The 19863-nt window shown below is 51.6% G+C and overlaps 1 protein-coding gene across 1 annotated transcript; it reads right to left on the bottom strand.

Annotated features, from left to right (window-relative positions):
- Positions 1 to 146: 146 nt before the first annotated feature.
- LOC142701466 (calcium-transporting ATPase type 2C member 2-like) lies at positions 147 to 19329 on the bottom strand. The gene is made up of 17 exons (XM_075848138.1): positions 19254 to 19329; positions 19056 to 19180; positions 17634 to 17731; positions 17198 to 17299; positions 16710 to 16799; positions 12750 to 12851; positions 12486 to 12642; positions 11826 to 11996; positions 9230 to 9327; positions 9100 to 9150; positions 8815 to 8981; positions 3994 to 4062; positions 3365 to 3481; positions 2130 to 2277; positions 1512 to 1607; positions 585 to 726; positions 147 to 503 (listed from the first exon to the last, which is right to left on the bottom strand). The coding sequence occupies exons 1-17, from the start codon at positions 19310 to 19312 to the stop codon at positions 385 to 387; spliced, it is 1911 nt and encodes a 636-aa protein (XP_075704253.1). The 5' UTR covers positions 19313 to 19329; the 3' UTR covers positions 147 to 384.
- Positions 19330 to 19863: the final 534 nt, after the last annotated feature.

The raw sequence follows: 19863 nt of genomic DNA, 5'->3' as shown, positions 1-19863 counted from the left end.
GTGCGGGATGTGCGGGGTGGGGGGGGGGGATTTGCTGCGGCGGTTTCTTTGTATTTTCAGCAGCCGCCGTTCATGTTCTGTCAGGCGGGGGTCCAGCCGAGGCCTCGTGCATCCCCCTCCCCCGGTGTGAGCGGCCACCATGACGGTGCAATGCTCTGCTCAGCCCACAGGGGGCAGCGCGGTATTAAATCCCGGCCTCAGTAATTTTTTTAAAAATAAAGGATTAGTCTTTAATTGTAAATGAATGGAAAATACAAAAAAACCAAAATGGAGGTTCTTTCCGGTGTCCGGCGCTCGGAGCGTCTGGTTTTAGTCTTTCCGGTTTTCATTCTTGTTAAACGTGTCGACATAAATACATAATATCCGGGTGGCGCCGAGTCGGGTTTAGATTTCTTCTTCCAGGACTTTGACCGTTTTCTTCCGGCAGCAGAATTGCTCGCAGAATTTAATCAGCTCCGACACCACGAAAACAGAGGACGCCAAACCGGTGAGGAAAAGCAGATCTGCGGGGGCGAGAGAGGGCGGGGTTAAGTAATGACAGATAATAGGGGACACACACACAGTCACTCCCATCATCCGCTCACCCAGTGCGTGCAGGTTTTGTGTCAGGAACACTCTCTGCAGGGGGGGGACGTAGACGACGGCCATCTGACCCAGGATGGAGCCGATCACCGAGTACCAGAACATCCGGTTCCTGAAGATCCCGATCTCAAAGATTGTTTTATTCTGGAAAAGATGGAGAAACCTTAAAGGGGCAGCGCAGGAAATGAAGCGCAATCTCCGGGAGCGCGCAGACCCCGCAAGACATTTATCAGTGGATTTGTGGCACTTGCGTCTTATCTGCTGTGACGTATCAGTACAATCGCGGCGAGTGGGCGTGGCTTAGAGTGGGCGGAGACATTTATGGAATGTAACGTTTAAAAAAAAACAAAAAAAAAAAAACCTACCGCACGCAGACCCCGGCGTAGAAAAAGTAACGTAAGGCCCCGCCGTGCACACGACCACGGTTCTTATCCGTAATCCGCGGACCGGCTCATGTCTATAGACCACGGACGCCGGTCGGTATATTTATGGATGTCTCCGGGCCATAAAACCAATCTGAAAAATACAGAACCCGTCCCACTCCTGCCCATAGAAGTCTTGGGGCACATGCAAATCTGCAGGCGTAATTACGGAGATTCCCCCAAGAAAATGGCGCCTGCGTGATGTATATAAGGGTTTGGGAAACGTCGGCGACGTGTTTTTTTTTTTGCGGATCCATAAACAGACGCACCGCAGACCGTATTTGTGGACAGTCAGAAACCCTACGGTCGTGTGCACGAGGCCCGCGCGGGGGATTTGGCGACAGATTTCTCAGAGGAGGGAACGCGCGGTCAGGACTTTGTCAGTAAATGATCTGATCTGTAACTTGGATGAGGCTAAAATGGCGCCACTAAAGGGACTTTGTGTTGTAGGATCGGGGTCTCGCGGGGTCATTATATTCCGTGCGCGGACATCGGAGCCGCACTCACCAGCGACCGACACGCCAAGGCGTTGAACATGTCAAAAAACACGAAACAGGTGAAGGTCATCGTGGTGGTCCTCGGGGTCACTTTCCCATCCGGAATCTGAGGGAGGAGAATAAAATGCAGAAATTACGAGATCATGTGACAGCAGCGCAGACCCCGGGGGGTCCGGCCGCACCTCTCACTGTATAGCACGGTAACGTCCCCCATCCCCCGCCCACGATTCAGCCGCTAACGAGTATGAATGGCTGAAAAACCAACGAGTCGCGTCCCGGCGTTGTCCCCTCCCCCTCCCCGAGTGGTAATTGCTGCTCCCCCTCCCCCGCCGCTCTCCGCAGCTTTTTACTTCAGTGCATTTAGAGATGTTGATGTGCGGTAAAAACGCATCAAATATCGCGACAAACGCACACGAGGTGTGACCGCAGTTCGGGCCGCTGTTTCGCCGTTTTTTTTTTACTGCTGATAAACGTTTATTTTACAAGTCATCTGTACAAACCGCAGAAGAACAACAATACAGCGAGAGCGGCCGCGCCACGCCGTAAGACGGCCATAGCGGATGCGTTTTTATTGCGCGGCTAAAAACATCTCCGGTAAATGCAGCGAATCGTCCGACAACGTTCCAACCTCTTTCCAGAAGACGAAGAGCGTCCCGCTGATGATGATGGCGGCCGAGAGCAGGATCTTCAGGAGTAAGGCTCGGCTGAGGATGGATTCCTTGGCGTTCCTCGGGGGCTGCTTGATGGCGTCTTTATCCACAGGCTCCACCCCCAAACTGGAGGACGGGAAGAGAAACGGTTACGGAATTAAAGGGATGTATCAGATCAAAGGGGGAGGGGGCGGCACCGGAACGGTCACTCTCAGGGACGCGCTGTCAGCGATACCGGAAAAAAACACTGCGCCCGGCCGTGTCAGGTGACCACAACCTCCGAGACGTCCGCAAAGATTCATCTATTGAAGTCGCCAACATTTTCTTCTATTGGCGCCCGATTCCCGTGTTATTCCAGGTCGCTGTCTGATTGGTGGTGGGGGAGGGGACTGAAGGGGCCACAACGCTGATTTAACGCCGTGTCCCCTCTTAAGTTTCCCCTGCGCAGCGGATGGTCGGGTCCTGCTGTGCAGAGCTCGGTCGGCGTTGTGGCCCCTTCATTCCCAGGATCTGGGGGTCCCCTCCCCCAATCACAAAGTGACGGCATATCCTAGTAATATGTGCAACAAACAGAAGAGACCGGCGCCGCGGAATAAAAAGGGTTAACAAAAGCCTCACAGCGATAATATCCGAGCGACGCGCCGTCACTATAAGAGGGGAATAGCGGAAACCGTATGACGCAGGAGGAGGGGGATGCGGCGCTCTCAGCTGGGGTTTTTGGCGCTGATCTCTGTGTATTTTATATGAAACGTTTGATTGGCTGTCGGGCCTCGTCCACACGACCGTAGTCGCCATCCGTTATTACAGATCAGGGACTGGCGGAGCCGCTCATTTCTATTGGTCACGGATTTTTCAGTATATTGACGGATGTGCGTCCAGGCCGTAGAGATGATGCGCAAAATATAAAACGTCCTAATCCTGTCCACAATTGCAGCACGGACTATGGAAGTCTCCGGGCGCCTCCGCAATTGTGCGCGGTTACGGACGTGTATCCGTATTTGCGGACAGTAAACCCCTCCCGGTCGCGTGCAGGAGCTCCGAGTGGCGGCTTCGCTCTACGAGATGCTGGAGCTTCGTGTATTTATAAACTTGGGGTTCAGAGGGGACCGGTCTGGCGTTACGGAGGGGATCGGTCTGGCGTTACGGAGGGGATCGGTCTGGCGTTACGGAGGGGATCGGTCTGGCGTTACGGAGGGGATCGGTCTGGCGTTACCTCTGCGCCGGCGGTCCGTCCATGATGATGTTGATCCACAGGATCTGCATGGCGTTCAGGGGGTTTGGAAGATTCATGATGGTGGACAAAGTGATGAGACTCAGCGCCGAAATACTCCTGAGAGGAGAGAAGAGTCAGCTGTGCCCCCCACAAATACCCAATCACTCCGGGGGAGGAAGTACTAGAGATCCCAGCCAACAGGACAGATCCCATTATCAGGTCCCTGGGATCCAGCAGGATTGCAGCCGTAACATCCCCATATATCACAGGTCTTATACTCCAGTCACATCCAGAGCAGCGCTCAGACTGCCCATGTCTGTGCACAGGACGCTCTGCTATGATGTTTACCCCAGGAACTTTCTATAAAGCCACATTTCCCACAATGCAATGCTGCAGTGTACAGTTGTTAGTGGTGTGCCTGTCAGCAGGCAGCCCAGTGATTCCTGGAAGGAGTGACTGCAGCTCTGGATGTGACTGGAGTAGAAGACGTGATGTATCTCCGGTTCAGTACACGAAGATTTCATCTATAAAGGACATGGAGTTGGATCTGAGCGGCAGAGACATCGATATGGGGGAGACGGAGCAGATCTCATGGGTCCCAGATCTCGGGTGACGTCGTGGCCACTTACGTGCTCAGCTGGAACCGGACAAAGTTCTTGATGTTATAGAATATTCCTTTCCCCTCCTCGATGGCGTTCCTGCAAAACGTAACGTGACCCAAAAATAAATCCACAGATAAATTTGTAAATAAACAGAAAAAGACAGCAAGCAGAGATCCTGAAAATGAGATGGAAGAGAAACACAATGGGGGGAATGTAAACGTTTCATATGACCGTCCCAATATAAAGAGAACGCACGTAAACGGCAGGTAATGAATGAGAAAGCGCCAAACTCTAAATAACAAAGGGGCATCGCTGGCTGTCCGTGCGCCAGAAAGGGGAGGGTCGTAGCTGGCGCAGCTTCTGGTGTAAAAACGTTTGTAATTGCAAAAACGGCTGAAAATCAGAGGCGGTTTTACCTTGAAAACATCTCCGTATTTTCAGCCGTTTTTAGTAAGCGCGTGGACATACGCTAAGAGTTCTATGTCACCCCAGTGCTGGATTCACCTCTATACTGCTCGTTACTGCTGTATAGCGTCCTCCGTGCTGCTGCAGATCTAGATGTGATGGACGGTGGTAGGAGAGCGGGATTCTCCTCTTCTGTGTGCAGCCTATAGGAGACATGATAGCATATAGGCTCCGCCCACTAGCTCAGGGACAACGGAGATGTAGGCCGGGTTTATACGGGACGATACGCTGCATAAAAACCACGCCTCGTATCCGACCTGGAACCCACTGTACATTCCGTCCGAAAACCGCACCACACTGACGGAATTTCTGCAGAAAGCAGCGGGTCGTTATGGCGACGTGTCTGTCCTGTGCAGTCCAGTCTCCCCGCATGACGCTGCAGCCTGTGATTGGAGGCCGGACTGCAGGAAGGCGGAGACCGTTCTGGGTAAGTATGATTTTTTTTTCCCCCGTAGTTGCGTTTTTTACGGCGTAATCGCTGTGAATAGACCGCAGAAGCCGCAACACTCGGCTTTCTGTTGCAGGTTTTGCATCCCCATTGAATTCAACGGGGAAAACCTGCAACGGAAAAATCTATGAAAAACGCAGCGTAAATGGACATGGAATAAAATTCTGCACCGCAGCGCAATTCATTAACGTTTGGGCCGGAGATTTTCTAAATCTCATCCACTTTGCTGCTACTGTAAATGTTGCCGAAATTCCGCAGCGTTTACGCCTTAGAGAGACTGCAGAGGGGAAAACTGCTAAATAATGCAGAATACAAATCATGTATTGGGCAGGTATTATTATTCCTTGCGGCGCGTCTCCGGCCAGATATTATTATTCCTTGCGGCGCGTCTCCGGCCAGGTATTATTATTCCTTGCGGCGCGTCTCCGGCCAGGTATTATTATTCCTTGCGGCGCGTCTCCGGCCAGATATTATTATTCCTTGCGGCGCGTCTCCGGCCAGGTATTATTATTCCTTGCGGCGCGTCTCCGGCCAGATATTATTATTCCTTGCGGCGCGTCTCCGGCCAGGTATTATTATTCCTTGCGGCGCGTCTCCGGCCAGGTATTATTATTCCTTGCGGCGCGTCTCCGGCCAGATATTATTATTCCTTGCGCGTCTCCGGCCAGGTATTATTATTCCTTGCGGCGCGTCTCCGGCCAGATATTATTATTCCTTGCGGCGCGTCTCCGGCCAGGTATTATTATTCCTTGCGGCGCGTCTCCGGCCAGGTATTATTATTCCTTGCGGCGCGTCTCCGGCCAGGTATTATTATTCCTTGCGGCGCGTCTCCGGCCAGGTATTATTATTCCTTGCGGCGCGTCTCCGGCCAGGTATTATTATTCCTTGCGGCGCGTCTCCGGCCAGGTATTATTATTCCTTGCGGCGCGTCTCCGGCCAGGTATTATTATTCCTTGCGGCGCGTCTCCGGCCAGGTATTATTATTCCTTGCGGCGCGTCTCCGGCCAGGTATTATTATTCCTTGCGGCGCGTCTCCGGCCAGGTATTATTATTCCTTGCGGCGCGTCTCCGGCCAGATATTATTATTCCTTGCGGCGCGTCTCCGGCCAGGTATTATTATTCCTTGCGGCGCGTCTCCGGCCAGATATTATTATTCCTTGCGGCGCGTCTCCGGCCAGGTATTATTATTCCTTGCGGCGCGTCTCCGGCCAGATATTATTATTCCTTGCGGCGCGTCTCCGGCCAGATATTATTATTCCTTGCGGCGCGTCTCCGGCCAGATATTATTATTCCTTGCGGCGCGTCTCCGGCCAGGTATTATTATTCCTTGCGGCGCGTCTCCGGCCAGGTATTATTATTCCTTGCGGCGCGTCTCCGGCCAGGTATTATTATTCCTTGCGGCGCGTCTCCGGCCAGGTATTATTATTCCTTGCGGCGCGTCTCCGGCCAGGTATTATTATTCCTTGCGGCGCGTCTCCGGCCAGGTATTATTATTCCTTGCGGCGCGTCTCCGGCCAGATATTATTATTCCTTGCGGCGCGTCTCCGGCCAGGTATTATTATTCCTTGCGGCGCGTCTCCGGCCAGATATTATTATTCCTTGCGGCGCGTCTCCGGCCAGATATTATTATTCCTCGCGCGTCTCCGGCCAGGTATTATTATTCCTTGCGGCGCGTCTCCGGCCAGATATTATTATTCCTTGCGGCGCGTCTCCGGCCAGGTATTATTATTCCTTGCGGCGCGTCTCCGGCCAGGTATTATTATTCCTTGCGGCGCGTCTCCGGCCAGGTATTATTATTCCTTGCGGCGCGTCTCCGGCCAGATATTATTATTCCTTGCGGCGCGTCTCCGGCCAGGTATTATTATTCCTTGCGGCGCGTCTCCGGCCAGGTATTATTATTCCTTGCGGCGCGTCTCCGGCCAGGTATTATTATTCCTCGCGCGTCTCCGGCCAGGTATTATTATTCCTCGCGCGTCTCCGGCCAGGTATTATTATTCCTTGCGGCGCGTCTCCGGCCAGGTATGGGGGTAACGCTTTATAACTCTGTAAATGGAAAGCGCTGAGACAACATGTAACGGATGAAGTGTTTGCCCAGGAGGCGGCCGGATCCTCATAATCTCTGTAAATACACAGAAGTAACGACAGCGCAGGACGGCAGGTGTTATACGGGGGGCATTATAGCCGATCAATTACCCCACAAAACACATCCGCTGCTGCGCCTTAATGCTGCCTAATGGCACGGAAACATTACATGTGTCAGCCGCTAACTCAGAGCAAACACTGAACGAGCCGGACGACAGCAAACACTACACGAGGACTACTCCCATCATCCCACAAACACTACACGAGGACTACTCCCATCATCCCACAAACACTACACGAGGACTACTCCCATCATCCCACAAACACTACACGAGGACTACTCCCATCATCCCACAAACACTACGCGAGGACTACTCCCATCATCCCACAAACACTACACGAGGACTACGCCCATCATCCCACAAAAACTACACGAGGACTACTCCCATCATCCCACAAACACTACGCGAGGACTACTCCCATCATCCCACAAACACTACACGAGGACTACTCCCATCATCCCACAAACACTACACGAGGACTACTCCCATCATCCCACAAACACTACGCGAGGACTACTCCCATCATCCCACAAACACTACACGAGGACTACGCCCATCATCCCACAAAAACTACACGAGGACTACTCCCATCATCCCACAAACACTACGCGAGGACTACTCCCATCATCCCACAAACACTACACGAGGACTACTCCCATCATCCCACAAACACTACGCGAGGACTACTCCCATCATCCCACAAACACTACACGGGGACTACTCCCATCATCCCACAAACACTACACGGGGACTACTCCCATCATCCCACAAACACTACACGGGGACTACTCCCATCATCCCACAAACACTACACGAGGACTACTCCCATCATCCCACAAACACTACACGAGGACTACTCCCATCATCCCACAAACACTACGCGAGGACTACTCCCATCATCCCACAAACACTACACGAGGACTACCATCATCCCACAAACACTACGCGAGGACTACTCCCATCATCCCACAAACACTACGCGAGGACTACTCCCATCATCCCACAAACACTACACGGGGACTACTCCCATCATCCCACAAACACTACACGAGGACTACTCCCATCATCCCACAAACACTACACGAGGACTACTCCCATCATCCCACAAACACTACACGGGGACTACTCCCATCATCCCACAAACTACACGAAGACTACTCCCATCATCCCACAAACACTACACGGGGACTACTCCCATCATCCCACAAACACTACACGAGGACTACTCCCATCATCCCACAAACACTACGCGAGGACTACTCCCATCATCCCACAAACACTACACGGGGACTACTCCCATCATCCCACAAACACTACGCGAGGACTACTCCCATCATCCCACAAACACTACACGGGGACTACTCCCATCATCCCGCAGGCATTTATACAGGAGTTCAAAAAAGTATAGGAGCTGCTTAAGGGCCGGTCCAAGCCCATACCGAGAAAGCCCAATCATTGTAAACTGGAACATTCTGCAACTGTTTAATAGACTGTGTCTGTTTTCCACCATATTTAAGATCTCTGCTTACTGTCAGTGAATGAAAACAGTCTTGACCTATTTTTCTCACAGCTAAGACTTGTTACAATGTATCAGTCTGCAATCCAGTCTGTGTGAGTTAAACATCTTGGACTACAAACTGATACACTGTAACATCAGGACAGGACAGCTACTGTGTTTAACCCGCAGGGGATGGTCTAGACTGGATGCAACTACAACAAACCCTCAGCTGCGAGACGCATTCGGTCAGGACGGCAGTTACTACCTCGGTCGGATCGGATTCAGTTACTTACATGATGGTAGAGAAATCGTCGTCCACCAGGATCATGTCCGCGGCCTCCTTACTGACGTCTGTGCCGGTTTTCCCCATTGCCACGCCGATGTCCGCGGACTTCAGAGCGACCGCATCGTTTACGCCATCTCCGGTCATGGCCACAATGGCTCCCGTGCGCTGCAGAGCCTGGAAATGTGCAGCAGAGTTATTACATCTCTGACCCCTTCATTGCAGAATGGGGGGCGGCACGGCTCCCCCGCCCCTGTATAGAACGCGTTATACCGCGGAGCCCCCTCCCCGTTACCTTGATGATCTTCAGCTTGTGCTTGGGGCTGGTTCTGTAGAACACGGAAACCTGAGAAAATGACAAAACAGCCGTCAGATCAGGAACGTCACAACAACAAGTCCAATACGATGAAAAACGGAAACGAGACCTTGGTGACCACGGACGACAGCGCCGATTCATCCAGACGGTCCAGCTCCTCTCCAGAGATCGCCTTCAGGTGTCCGTTACACAGACCGATGCTCCTGCCTGGGAAACCAGGGACGTGAGTGACGGGGGAGCGCGCGCCAGACTGCAGAGCACGCACAGCAACGCGCGCACACACACAGCAGAGCTCACACACAGCAGCTCTCACACACACACACACAGCGCACAAACACAGCAGCGCGCACACACAGCAACACGCAGCAGCACGCACACACACACACAGCAGCACGCGCGCACACACACAGCAACACACACGCAGCGCACAAACATGCAGCAGCGCGCGCGCACACACACACAGCAACACGCAGCAGCACACACACAGCAACACACACGCAGCGCACAAACATGCAGCAGCGCGCGCGCACACACACACAGCAGCACGCGCGCACACACACAGCAACACACACACACACAGCGCACAAACATGCAGCAGCGCGCGCACACACACACAGCAACACGCAGCACACACACACACACACACACAGCAGCGCGCCACGTCTAAATCTCCATATAGAACTGAGGAAATGTGTACATGCTTTGTACCTAGTACTCCTCCTACTCATGTCTTATACCCCAGTCACATCCAGAGCTGCAGTCACATCACGTCTTATACCCCAGTCACATCCAGAGCTGCAGTCACATCAGGTCTTATACCCCAGTCACATCCAGAGCTACAGTCACATCAGGTCTTATACCCCAGTCACATCCAGAGCTGCAGTCACATCACGCCTTATACCCCAGTCACATCCAGAGCTGCAGTCACATCACGTCTTATACCCCAGTCACATCCAGAGCTGCAGTCACATCACGTCTTATACCCCAGTCACATCCAGAGCTGCAGTCACATCACGTCTTATAACCCAGTCACATCCAGAGCTGCAGTCACATCACGTCTTATACACCAGTCACATCCAGAGCTGCAGTCACATCACGCCTTATACCCCAGTCACATCCAGAGCTGCAGTCACATCACGTCTTATACCCCAGTCACATCCAGAGCTGCAGTCACATCACGTCTTATACCCCAGTCACATCCAGAGCTGCAGTCACATCACGCCTTATACCCCAGTCACATCCAGAGCTGCAGTCACATCACGTCTTATACCCCAGTCACATCCAGAGCTGCAGTCACATCACGTCTTATACCCCAGTCACATCCAGAGCTGCAGTCACATCAGGTCTTATACCCCAGTCACATCCAGAGCTGCAGTCACATCACGTCTTATACCCCAGTCACATCCAGAGCTGCAGTCACATCACGTCTTATACCCCAGTCACATCCAGAGCTGCAGTCACATCACGTCTTATAACCCAGTCACATCCAGAGCTGCAGTCACATCACGTCTTATACACCAGTCACATCCAGAGCTGCAGTCACATCACGTCTTATACACCAGTCACATCCAGAGCTGCAGTCACATCACGCCTTATACCCCAGTCACATCCAGAGCTGCAGTCACATCACGTCTTATACCCCAGTCACATCCAGAGCTGCAGTCACATCACGTCTTATACCCCAGTCACATCCAGAGCTACAGTCACATCAGGTCTTATACCCCAGTCACATCCAGAGCTGCAGTCACATCACGCCTTATACCCCAGTCACATCCAGAGCTGCAGTCACATCACGTCTTATACCCCAGTCACATCCAGAGCTGCAGTCACATCACGTCTTATACCCCAGTCACATCCAGAGCTGCAGTCACATCACGTCTTATACCCCAGTCACATCCAGAGCTGCAGTCACATCACGTCTTATACCCCAGTCACATCCAGAGCTGCAGTCACATCACGTCTTATACCCCAGTCACATCCAGAGCTGCAGTCACATCACGTCTTATAACCCAGTCACATCCAGAGCTGCAATCACATCATGTCTTATATCCCAGTCACATCCAGAGCTGCAGTCACATCACGTCTTATACCCCAGTCACATCCAGAGCTGCAGTCACATCACGTCTTATACCCCAGTCACATCCAGAGCTGCAGTCACATCACGTCTTATACCCCAGTCACATCCAGAGCTACAGTCACATCAGGTCTTATACCCCAGTCACATCCAGAGCTGCAGTCACATCACGTCTTATACCCCAGTCACATCATGTCTTATACTCCAGTTACATCCAGAGCTGCAGTCACATCACGCCTTATACACCAGTCACATCCAGAGCTGCAGTCACATCACGTCTTATACCCCAGTCACATCCAGAGCTACAGTCACATCAGGTCTTATACCCCAGTCACATCCAGAGCTGCAGTCACATCACGTCTTATACCCCAGTCACATCATGTCTTATACTCCAGTTACATCCAGAGCTGCAGTCACATCACGCCTTATACCCCAGTCACATCCAGAGCTGCAGTCACATCACGTCTTATACCCCAGTCACATCATGTCTTATACTCCAGTCAAATCCAGAGCTGCAGTCACATTCCTCTGGTTTCGCTGGTAACAGGGAGGTCAGTGAAGCAGATGATTGTGTGTTGTATGGAATCATCTGGTGACATGTTGGGAGTAGTTGTACAGGATCTCGGCTCACCGATGGCCTGGGCGGTCTCCAGCGCGTCCCCTGTGATCATCTTCACGGCGACCCCCGACTCCAGCAGGATCTGGACGGCTTCACTCACCCCAGTACGCGGCGGGTCCATTATTCCGATCAGGCCGAGGAACGTGAGATTTCCCAGCTCAGCGCCGGACGCCAAGGCTAAAACTAGACGGAGGGAGCAAGAGACGCCGTTACACAGGACACGGGGCGCGCTTCATCACGTCACTATAACTCCCATCATTCATCTGTCGGAAGTCGCTGCCGCTCGGACTCATTAGCAGGACTGGTCCAGTACACGAAGCTTTACTACTAAATACCAAAAAGCTCTGCAACTTTCTAACAGAATTTGTGTTTTCATTTATCACCATTTTCAAGATCTCTGCTTGCTGTCATTATTTTTACATCGCAGGATGAAAACCTGTCCTAACCTAATACTTCTTACAGCTGAAAGTTTGTTACAATGTGTCAGTATAGACAATCCTCTGACAACACAGCAACAGCAGCAGCACAAATCGCTATCCAGTCCTGATAGTTTGTTACAATGTATCAGTCTCACAGAAGATGCAATTGTAACAAACCCTCATGTCGACCTGTGAAGAAAGAATAAAGGTCAGTGCGTGATCCACAGGACGGGGGGTGTTTGGTGGCTCGTACCCCGCAGGCCCTGACTCCCCATGTTCTTCTCCTCCTGCAGGTACAGGGACTTCTGCTGCGGCGTCAGCGTCACGGACATCCCGCCGCTGTTGTAGGTCGTGCAGCACCGGATCACCTCCTCGTACGCCCCTTTCATGAAATAAACTTCTTCATCGTTCTAGAAAAGAAAAACCAGAATCAGAAATAGTCGGAAAAGACGAGGTTTCCCGGGGCGCCGCATTCACCGGCCAATCAGCTGTCAGGGGCGGAGCTTCAGCTTCTTACCTCCCGCTTGTCCGCGCATTTCACGGCCATCCACCGCTGCTCTGAGCTGAATGGAATTTCCTTCTTGCGGGTGTAATTGTCGCTGGCGTTTCTGAGACCCATCTGGAAGTGAGAAAAGTAAAACAAGAAACTGGTAAAGCGACAGATGTATCTCCGTATAAGTCACCGCCACGACGCCATGTTTTATCATATATAAGCCACGTCTGGACAGATTCTGCGCACAGCACGGCGGGCGCCAATCCTGGGGGGGGGGGGGGGGTGTTATTTAAATGAAAAATGACACGTTAGAGAAATGGTGCAGGAGTGGAGCGCCATAACGATAAAAGAGGTGCGCCATTTTAAATGGACGGGGCCAAGCATTGACTGACACACGTACAACAGCCGGGAGTAGCAAGTTGCGCCAAATTAATAGTCTCGTGTGTCGTGAAGACTTCAGGTCAAGGAGAATTCTGGCGTACAGAATCACAAGACGGAAATCCCAGCCCCGGCGCCGTCTCTTGTAACTTGTTGCGGAGCAACAACCACTGATGGCCGCCATTATATACAGGTCGTCACCCAGCTTTCCACATACCCAGAACGGCAGCTAATTCTACATCGTTATACAGTCTCCTCCTCACCACTGAGGGTTTGTGCACACGACCTCTTATCAGGCGCAATGGAGGCGTTTTACGCCTGAAAAGACGAATCCAATACGTCGGCAAAAATCTGCGCAGTGCCTGCAATGGGTCTTACGATGTTCTGCGCAGACGAGCTGTCAAAAGACGGCGCGTAAAATGACGGCCGCACCAAAGAAGCGCAGGAGACTTATATACATTATATGCGGGACACTTCTTGGGACGTTTTTCATCGACTCCATGAAATAACAGCTCCAATAACGTCCATAAAAGACGCCGCGAAAAACGTCTGAAATCCAGGAGCTATTTTCTCCTGCAAACAGCACCGTTATTTCAGCCGTAATGGCATGTTGAGGCGCTTTTCGCGGCGTCTTTTACGGACGTAAATGGAGCTGTTATTTCATGGAGTCGATGGAAAACGGCTCCAATTACGTCTGAAGATGATGTACCAGTTTGCGGCCTGTAGGGGGATAGATTTGACTTGTGGAGAGGTCTCGTCTTCCTTCTGCTGCTCCGCACAGTTTATTACTTCTTGGCAGTTTCCAAAAACAAGACTAATTATCGAGAAGAGAATTCCCAGAGATCCTGACAGCGGCGTGCAGGCGTCACCGCGAGAATGGAAATAAGAAAACCGGTTTAGCCTGGATGTCAGAGTCAGGACACGGATCTTCCCTGTTTCCTCTCAAGAGAGTAACCACAGGTAAGATTCCTGCCATGAAAACAGGGCGAGGAGGTAATATTTATAGCACCAGTCACCCCTGAACCCCATTATACATCCAGTCACATATAGAATTATCTTCATAATTACCTGAGTCACTGTGTACATACATTACATTACTTATCCTGTATTATACTCCAGAGCTGCACTCACTATTCTGCTGGTGGAGTCACTGTGTACATACATTACATTACTTATCCTGTACTGATCCTGAGTTATATCCTGTATTATACTCCAGAGCTGTACTCACTATTCTGCTGGTGGAGTCACTGTGTACATATATTACATTACTTATCCTGTACTGATCCTGAGTTACTGCCTGTATTATACTCCAGAGCTGCACTCACTATTCTGCTGGTGGAGTCACTGTATACATACATTACATTACTTATCCTGTACTGATCCTGAGTTATATCCTGTATTATACTCCAGACCTGCACTCACTATTCTGCTGGTGGAGTCACTGTGTACATACATTACATTACTTATCCTGTAGTGATCCTGAGTTATATTCTGTATTATACTCCAGAGCTGCACTCACTATTCTGCTGGAGGAGTCACTGTGTACATACATTACATTACTTATCCTGTACTGATCCTGAGTTATATCCTGTATTATCCTCCAGAGCTGCACTCACTATTCTGCTGGAGGAGTCACTGTGTACATACATTACATTACTTATCCTGTACTGATCCTGAGTTATATCCTGTATTATCCTCCAGAGCTGCACTCACTATTCTGCTGGTGGAGTCACTGTGTACATACATTACTTATCCTGTACTGATCCTGAGTTACATCCTGTATTATACTCCAGAGCTGCACTCACTATTCTGCTGGAGGAGTCACTGTGTACATACATTACATTACTTATCCTGTACTGATCCTGAGTTATATCCTGTATTATCCTCCAGAGCTGCACTCACTATTCTGCTGGTGGAGTCACTGTGTACATACATTACATTACTTATCCTGTAGTGATCCTGAGTTATATTCTGTATTATACTCCAGAGCTGCACTCACTATTCTGCTGGTGGAGTCACTGTGTACATACATTACATTACTTATCCTGTACTGATCCTGAGTTACATCCTGTATTATACTCCAGAGCTGCACTCACTATTCTGCTGGTGGAGTCACTGTATACATACATTACATTACTTATCCTGTACTGATCCTGAGTTATATCCTGTATTATACTCCAGACCTGCACTCACTATTCTGCTGGAGGAGTCACTGTGTACATACATAACATTACTTATCCTGTACTGATCCTGAGTTACATCCTGTACTATACTCCAGAGCTGCACTCACTATTCTGCTGGTGGAGTCACTGTGTACATACATTACATTACTTATCCTGTACTGATCCTGAGTTACATCCTGTATTACACTCCAGAGCTGCACTCACTATTCTGCTGGTGGAGTCACTGTGTACATACATTACATTACTTATCCTGTACTGATCCTGTGTTATATCCTGTATTATACTCCAGAGCTGCACTCACTATTCTGCTGGTGGAGTCACTGTATACATACATTACATTACTTATCCTGTACTGATCCTGAGTTACATCCTGTATTATACTCCAGAGCTGCACTCACTATTCTGCTGGTGGAGTCACTGTGTACATACATTACATTACTTATCCTGTACTGATCCTGAGTTACATCCTGTATTATACTCCAGAGCTGCACTCACTATTCTGCTGGAGGAGTCACTGTGTACATACATTACATTACTTATCCTGTACTGATCCTGAGTTATATCCTGTATTATACTCCAGAGCTGTGCTCACTATTCTGCTGGTGGAGACACTGTGTACATACATTACATTACTTATCCTGTACTAATCCTGAGTTATATCCTGTATTATACTCCAGAGCTGTGCTCACTATTCTGCTGGTGGAGACACTGTGTACATACATTACATTACTTATCCTGTACTAATCCTGAGTTATATCCTGTATTATACTCCAGAGCTGCACTCACTATTCTGCTGGTGGAGTCACTGTGTACATACATTACATTACTTATCCTGTACTGATCCTGAGTTATATCCTGTATTATACTCCAGAGCTGCACTCACTATTCTGCTGGTGGAGTCACTGTGTACATACATTACATTACTTATCCTGTACTGATCCTGAGTTATATCTTGTATTATACTCCAGAGCTGCACTCACTATTCTGCAGTTTCGGAGTTTAAATCTTCCAGCTTTGCCTGCTTGTTCAGTGTCTGCACAGGGCTTGCTCCGGTGACTTGCATTCTGGGATGTGTAGTGTTTACACCGACTCTGTACAGTCATCTGATGTAGGATAGTTGCTGCCCCCTGCATTATAGGATCTCCGCTAAGCTGAGCTGTTGGCAGGGGGGAGGGGGGTTGTTTTTCTAGCCACAAGCTTGATGATGGTTTCCAGTAACAACCATCAGAACAGTCAGTAATAATAATTTCGTCGGGATCATTGCGAGTTGTTGTCTCCGCCTCTTTTTATAAATAAGACGTCACTTGCAGCATTTTTCTATGAACCCCCAATGTAGAGCGATCGCTGTGATTAGAGGGAGTTTACTGCGGGGATGATGAGCGGCAATCCTGGACCCCAGCGCCGGATCATGTGCACATCTTACCTTCATTGCCAGGACTAGGAGGGCGCCCTCTGTTGGTTGACCCATGAGCTTCTCCTCCTGGATGACGGCATTATTAGCGACGCAGCCGGCCTGACCAGACAAGAGAGCGGATCAATGACGTCCGAAGAAAACAAACCTCATTACTCTGTGCTGCTGTTCACGTCAGGTGATCAGACCAACTAAGCTCCTCCCACTACCATGCCAAATAACCCTACCCAGGAGCCTCGGGCTGAAATACTCTGTGCTGCTGTTAGTATCCTGGTGATCTACTTTATACATGCCTAAAAAAATGATACATAACATCTGTATTGGCAGAAATACTCTGTGCTGCGGTTAGTATCCGTTGATCTACTTTATACTTGCCTAAAAAAAATGATACATAACATCTGTATTGGCTGAAATACTCTGTGCTCCTGTGATGTCACATAAAGCTCCGGATAATTCTCTTATAATTGGCGTTATTGTAGGACGCAGACGGCGCCTCTCACCTCCACCAGTTTTCCTACAGAGACGTTGGAGAATTCTCGGAGCTCGTCATTTGATGGTAGGAGGTTGACGGATCCTTTCCCATCGTAGCCGACACCGGTGATCTGAGGAAAGGAACCGTGTGATACATCACTGTAAACGGCGCAGCTATTAAGGTCGATTCGCACGTGGCGGTCAGATCAGTTTTTTGCAGAGATTAAATCCCAGCGGTTTTGTGAGAATCGCGGCAAAAAACAAAATATGACTGAAGTTTGAATAAACCCTTAACGGGGGTCATCACCGGTTTATTTTTTCGTTATTTTCTCTCTTTCGTGTTCAGCAGACGAGGAAGTGGTTAAAAAAAAAAGTGACGAACAAGTGAAAATATAAATGCGCTCCCCCATCCCCCACCCGAGGGCGCGGCCTCCATTGTTGTTCTCCGGACATCAGACCCGTTACCTCTGCGTGCAGCCCGTCCGACGTGACTAATCTGGTGGCCGTCATCTCGTTGGCGGTCAGAGTGCCGGTCTTGTCGGAGCAGATAACGTTGCAGCAACCTGGAGAGAGAGAGGGGAAGGTCATGGAGATATGTGGGGAGCAGGGGGCGCTGGTGGTCCTCACACCACCACGAGGCCGGCACTACGGGCACCAACACTACGGGCACCACCACGAGGCTGGCACTACGGAGCACCAACACTACGGAGCACCAACACAGGGCCGGCACTACGGGCACCAACACTACGGGCACCACCACGAGGCCGGCACTACGGGCACCAACACTACGGGCACCACCACGAGGCAGGTACTACGGGCACCAACACGAGGCCGGCACTACGGGCACCAACACTACAGGCACCACCACGAGGCCGGCACTACGGGCACCAACACTACGGGCACCACCACGAGGCTGGCACTACGGAGCACCAACACTACGGAGCACCAACACTACGGAGCACCAACACAGGGCCGGCACTACGGGCACCAACACTACGGGCACCACCACGAGGCCGGCACTACGGGCACCAACACTACGGGCACCACCACGAGGCAGGTACTACGGGCACCAACACGAGGCCGGCACTACGGGCACCAACACTACAGGCACCACCACGAGGCCGGCACTACGGGCACCACCACGAGGCCGGCACTACGGGCACCAACACGAGGCCGGCACTACGGGCACCAACACGAGGCCGGCACTACGGGCACCACCACGAGGCCGGCACTACGGGCACCAACACTACAGGCACCAACACGAGGCCGGCACTACGGGCACCACCACGAGGCCGGCACTACGGGCACCACCACGAGGCCGGCACTACGGGCACCAACACGAGGCCGGCACTACGGGCACCAACACGAGGCCGGCACTACGGGCACCAACACGAGGCCGGCACTACGGGCACCAACACGAGGCCGGCACTACGGGCACCAACACGAGGCCGGCACTACGGGCACCAACACGAGGCCGGCACTACGGGCACCACCACGAGGCCGGCACTACGGGCACCACCACGAGGCCGGCACTACGGGCACCAACACGAGGCCGGAACTACGGGCACCAACACGAGGCCGGAACTACGGGCACCAACACGAGGCCGGCACTACGGGCACCAACACGAGGCCGCCACTACGGGCACCAACACGAGGCCGGCACTACGGGCACCAACACGAGGGCAGCACTACGGGCACCAACACGAGGCCGGTAAATACAGTAAACAGAAAAATTATAATTAATAGAACCAATCACTGCCCCCGCCCCTCCCCCATGGTGCCTACAGCTCATCCACACCCTCCGCGCCTCCAGTAGTGGCAGACACTCTGCAGAGTCTCAGGTTCCCTTATCCGGGTGGCAGCTCAGATCCCGCGGCCGTCACTCACCCAGCGTCTCTACAATGGGCAACTTCTTGACGATCACCCGCTTCTTGGCCATTCTCATTACCCCGAGGGCCAGCGTCACCGTCACCACTATCGGGAGACCTTCTGGAATAGCAGCAACGGCCAAACTGAAAAAACAGAGAGGAGGGTTCAGGACTTGGGGTGGAAGACCCCGGATCACCCGGCACCTGAGGAACGTACCTGACCCCGATGGTGAACATGCTGAGGAGAGGCTTCCCCTGCAGCCAGCCAATCAGCATGATGAGCCCTGCGCGGGAGAGATGGACACGGGTCAGCCGGACTGCAGCCCCCGCAATAACCCCTCCCCCCCGCAATAACCCCTCCCCCCGCAATAACCCCTCCCCCCGCAATAACCCCTCCCCCCGCAATAACCCCTCCCCCCGCAATAACCCCTCCCCCCACACGCACAGAGGAAGCGGCACTGCAATATATATCACGTGTACATGCGGGAGGTGTCGGATAGTGCAGGAGCCGCGGGGTCACAGGATATTTGATGGCAGCCTGAGCCCGCTGTACCAGGCACTGCACAGGCCGCCATAAATGTTTCACATGAAAAAAAAAAAAAAACTTGAGAATCACTACAGCCCCTCCCCCTCCATATATTTCCAGATGGTGCCACAAGGGGATCAGTTCTCCTTATAACCTAAATGGCTCCCACGGGGTGACGGCTGTATATCGGGGGGGTAACGGGGTAACGGCTGTATATCGGGGGGTGACGGGGTAACGGCTGTATATCGGGGGGTGACGGGGTAACGGCTGTATATCGGGGGGTGACGGGGTAACGGCTGTA

The sequence above is a fragment of the Rhinoderma darwinii genome, unplaced genomic scaffold (genome assembly GCF_050947455.1).
Source record: "Rhinoderma darwinii isolate aRhiDar2 unplaced genomic scaffold, aRhiDar2.hap1 Scaffold_2041, whole genome shotgun sequence".
NCBI classification, from domain to species: Eukaryota; Metazoa; Chordata; class Amphibia; order Anura; family Rhinodermatidae; genus Rhinoderma; species Rhinoderma darwinii.
Note: the sequence above shows the minus strand (reverse complement) of the source record. Positions and strands in the feature narration are given on the sequence as shown.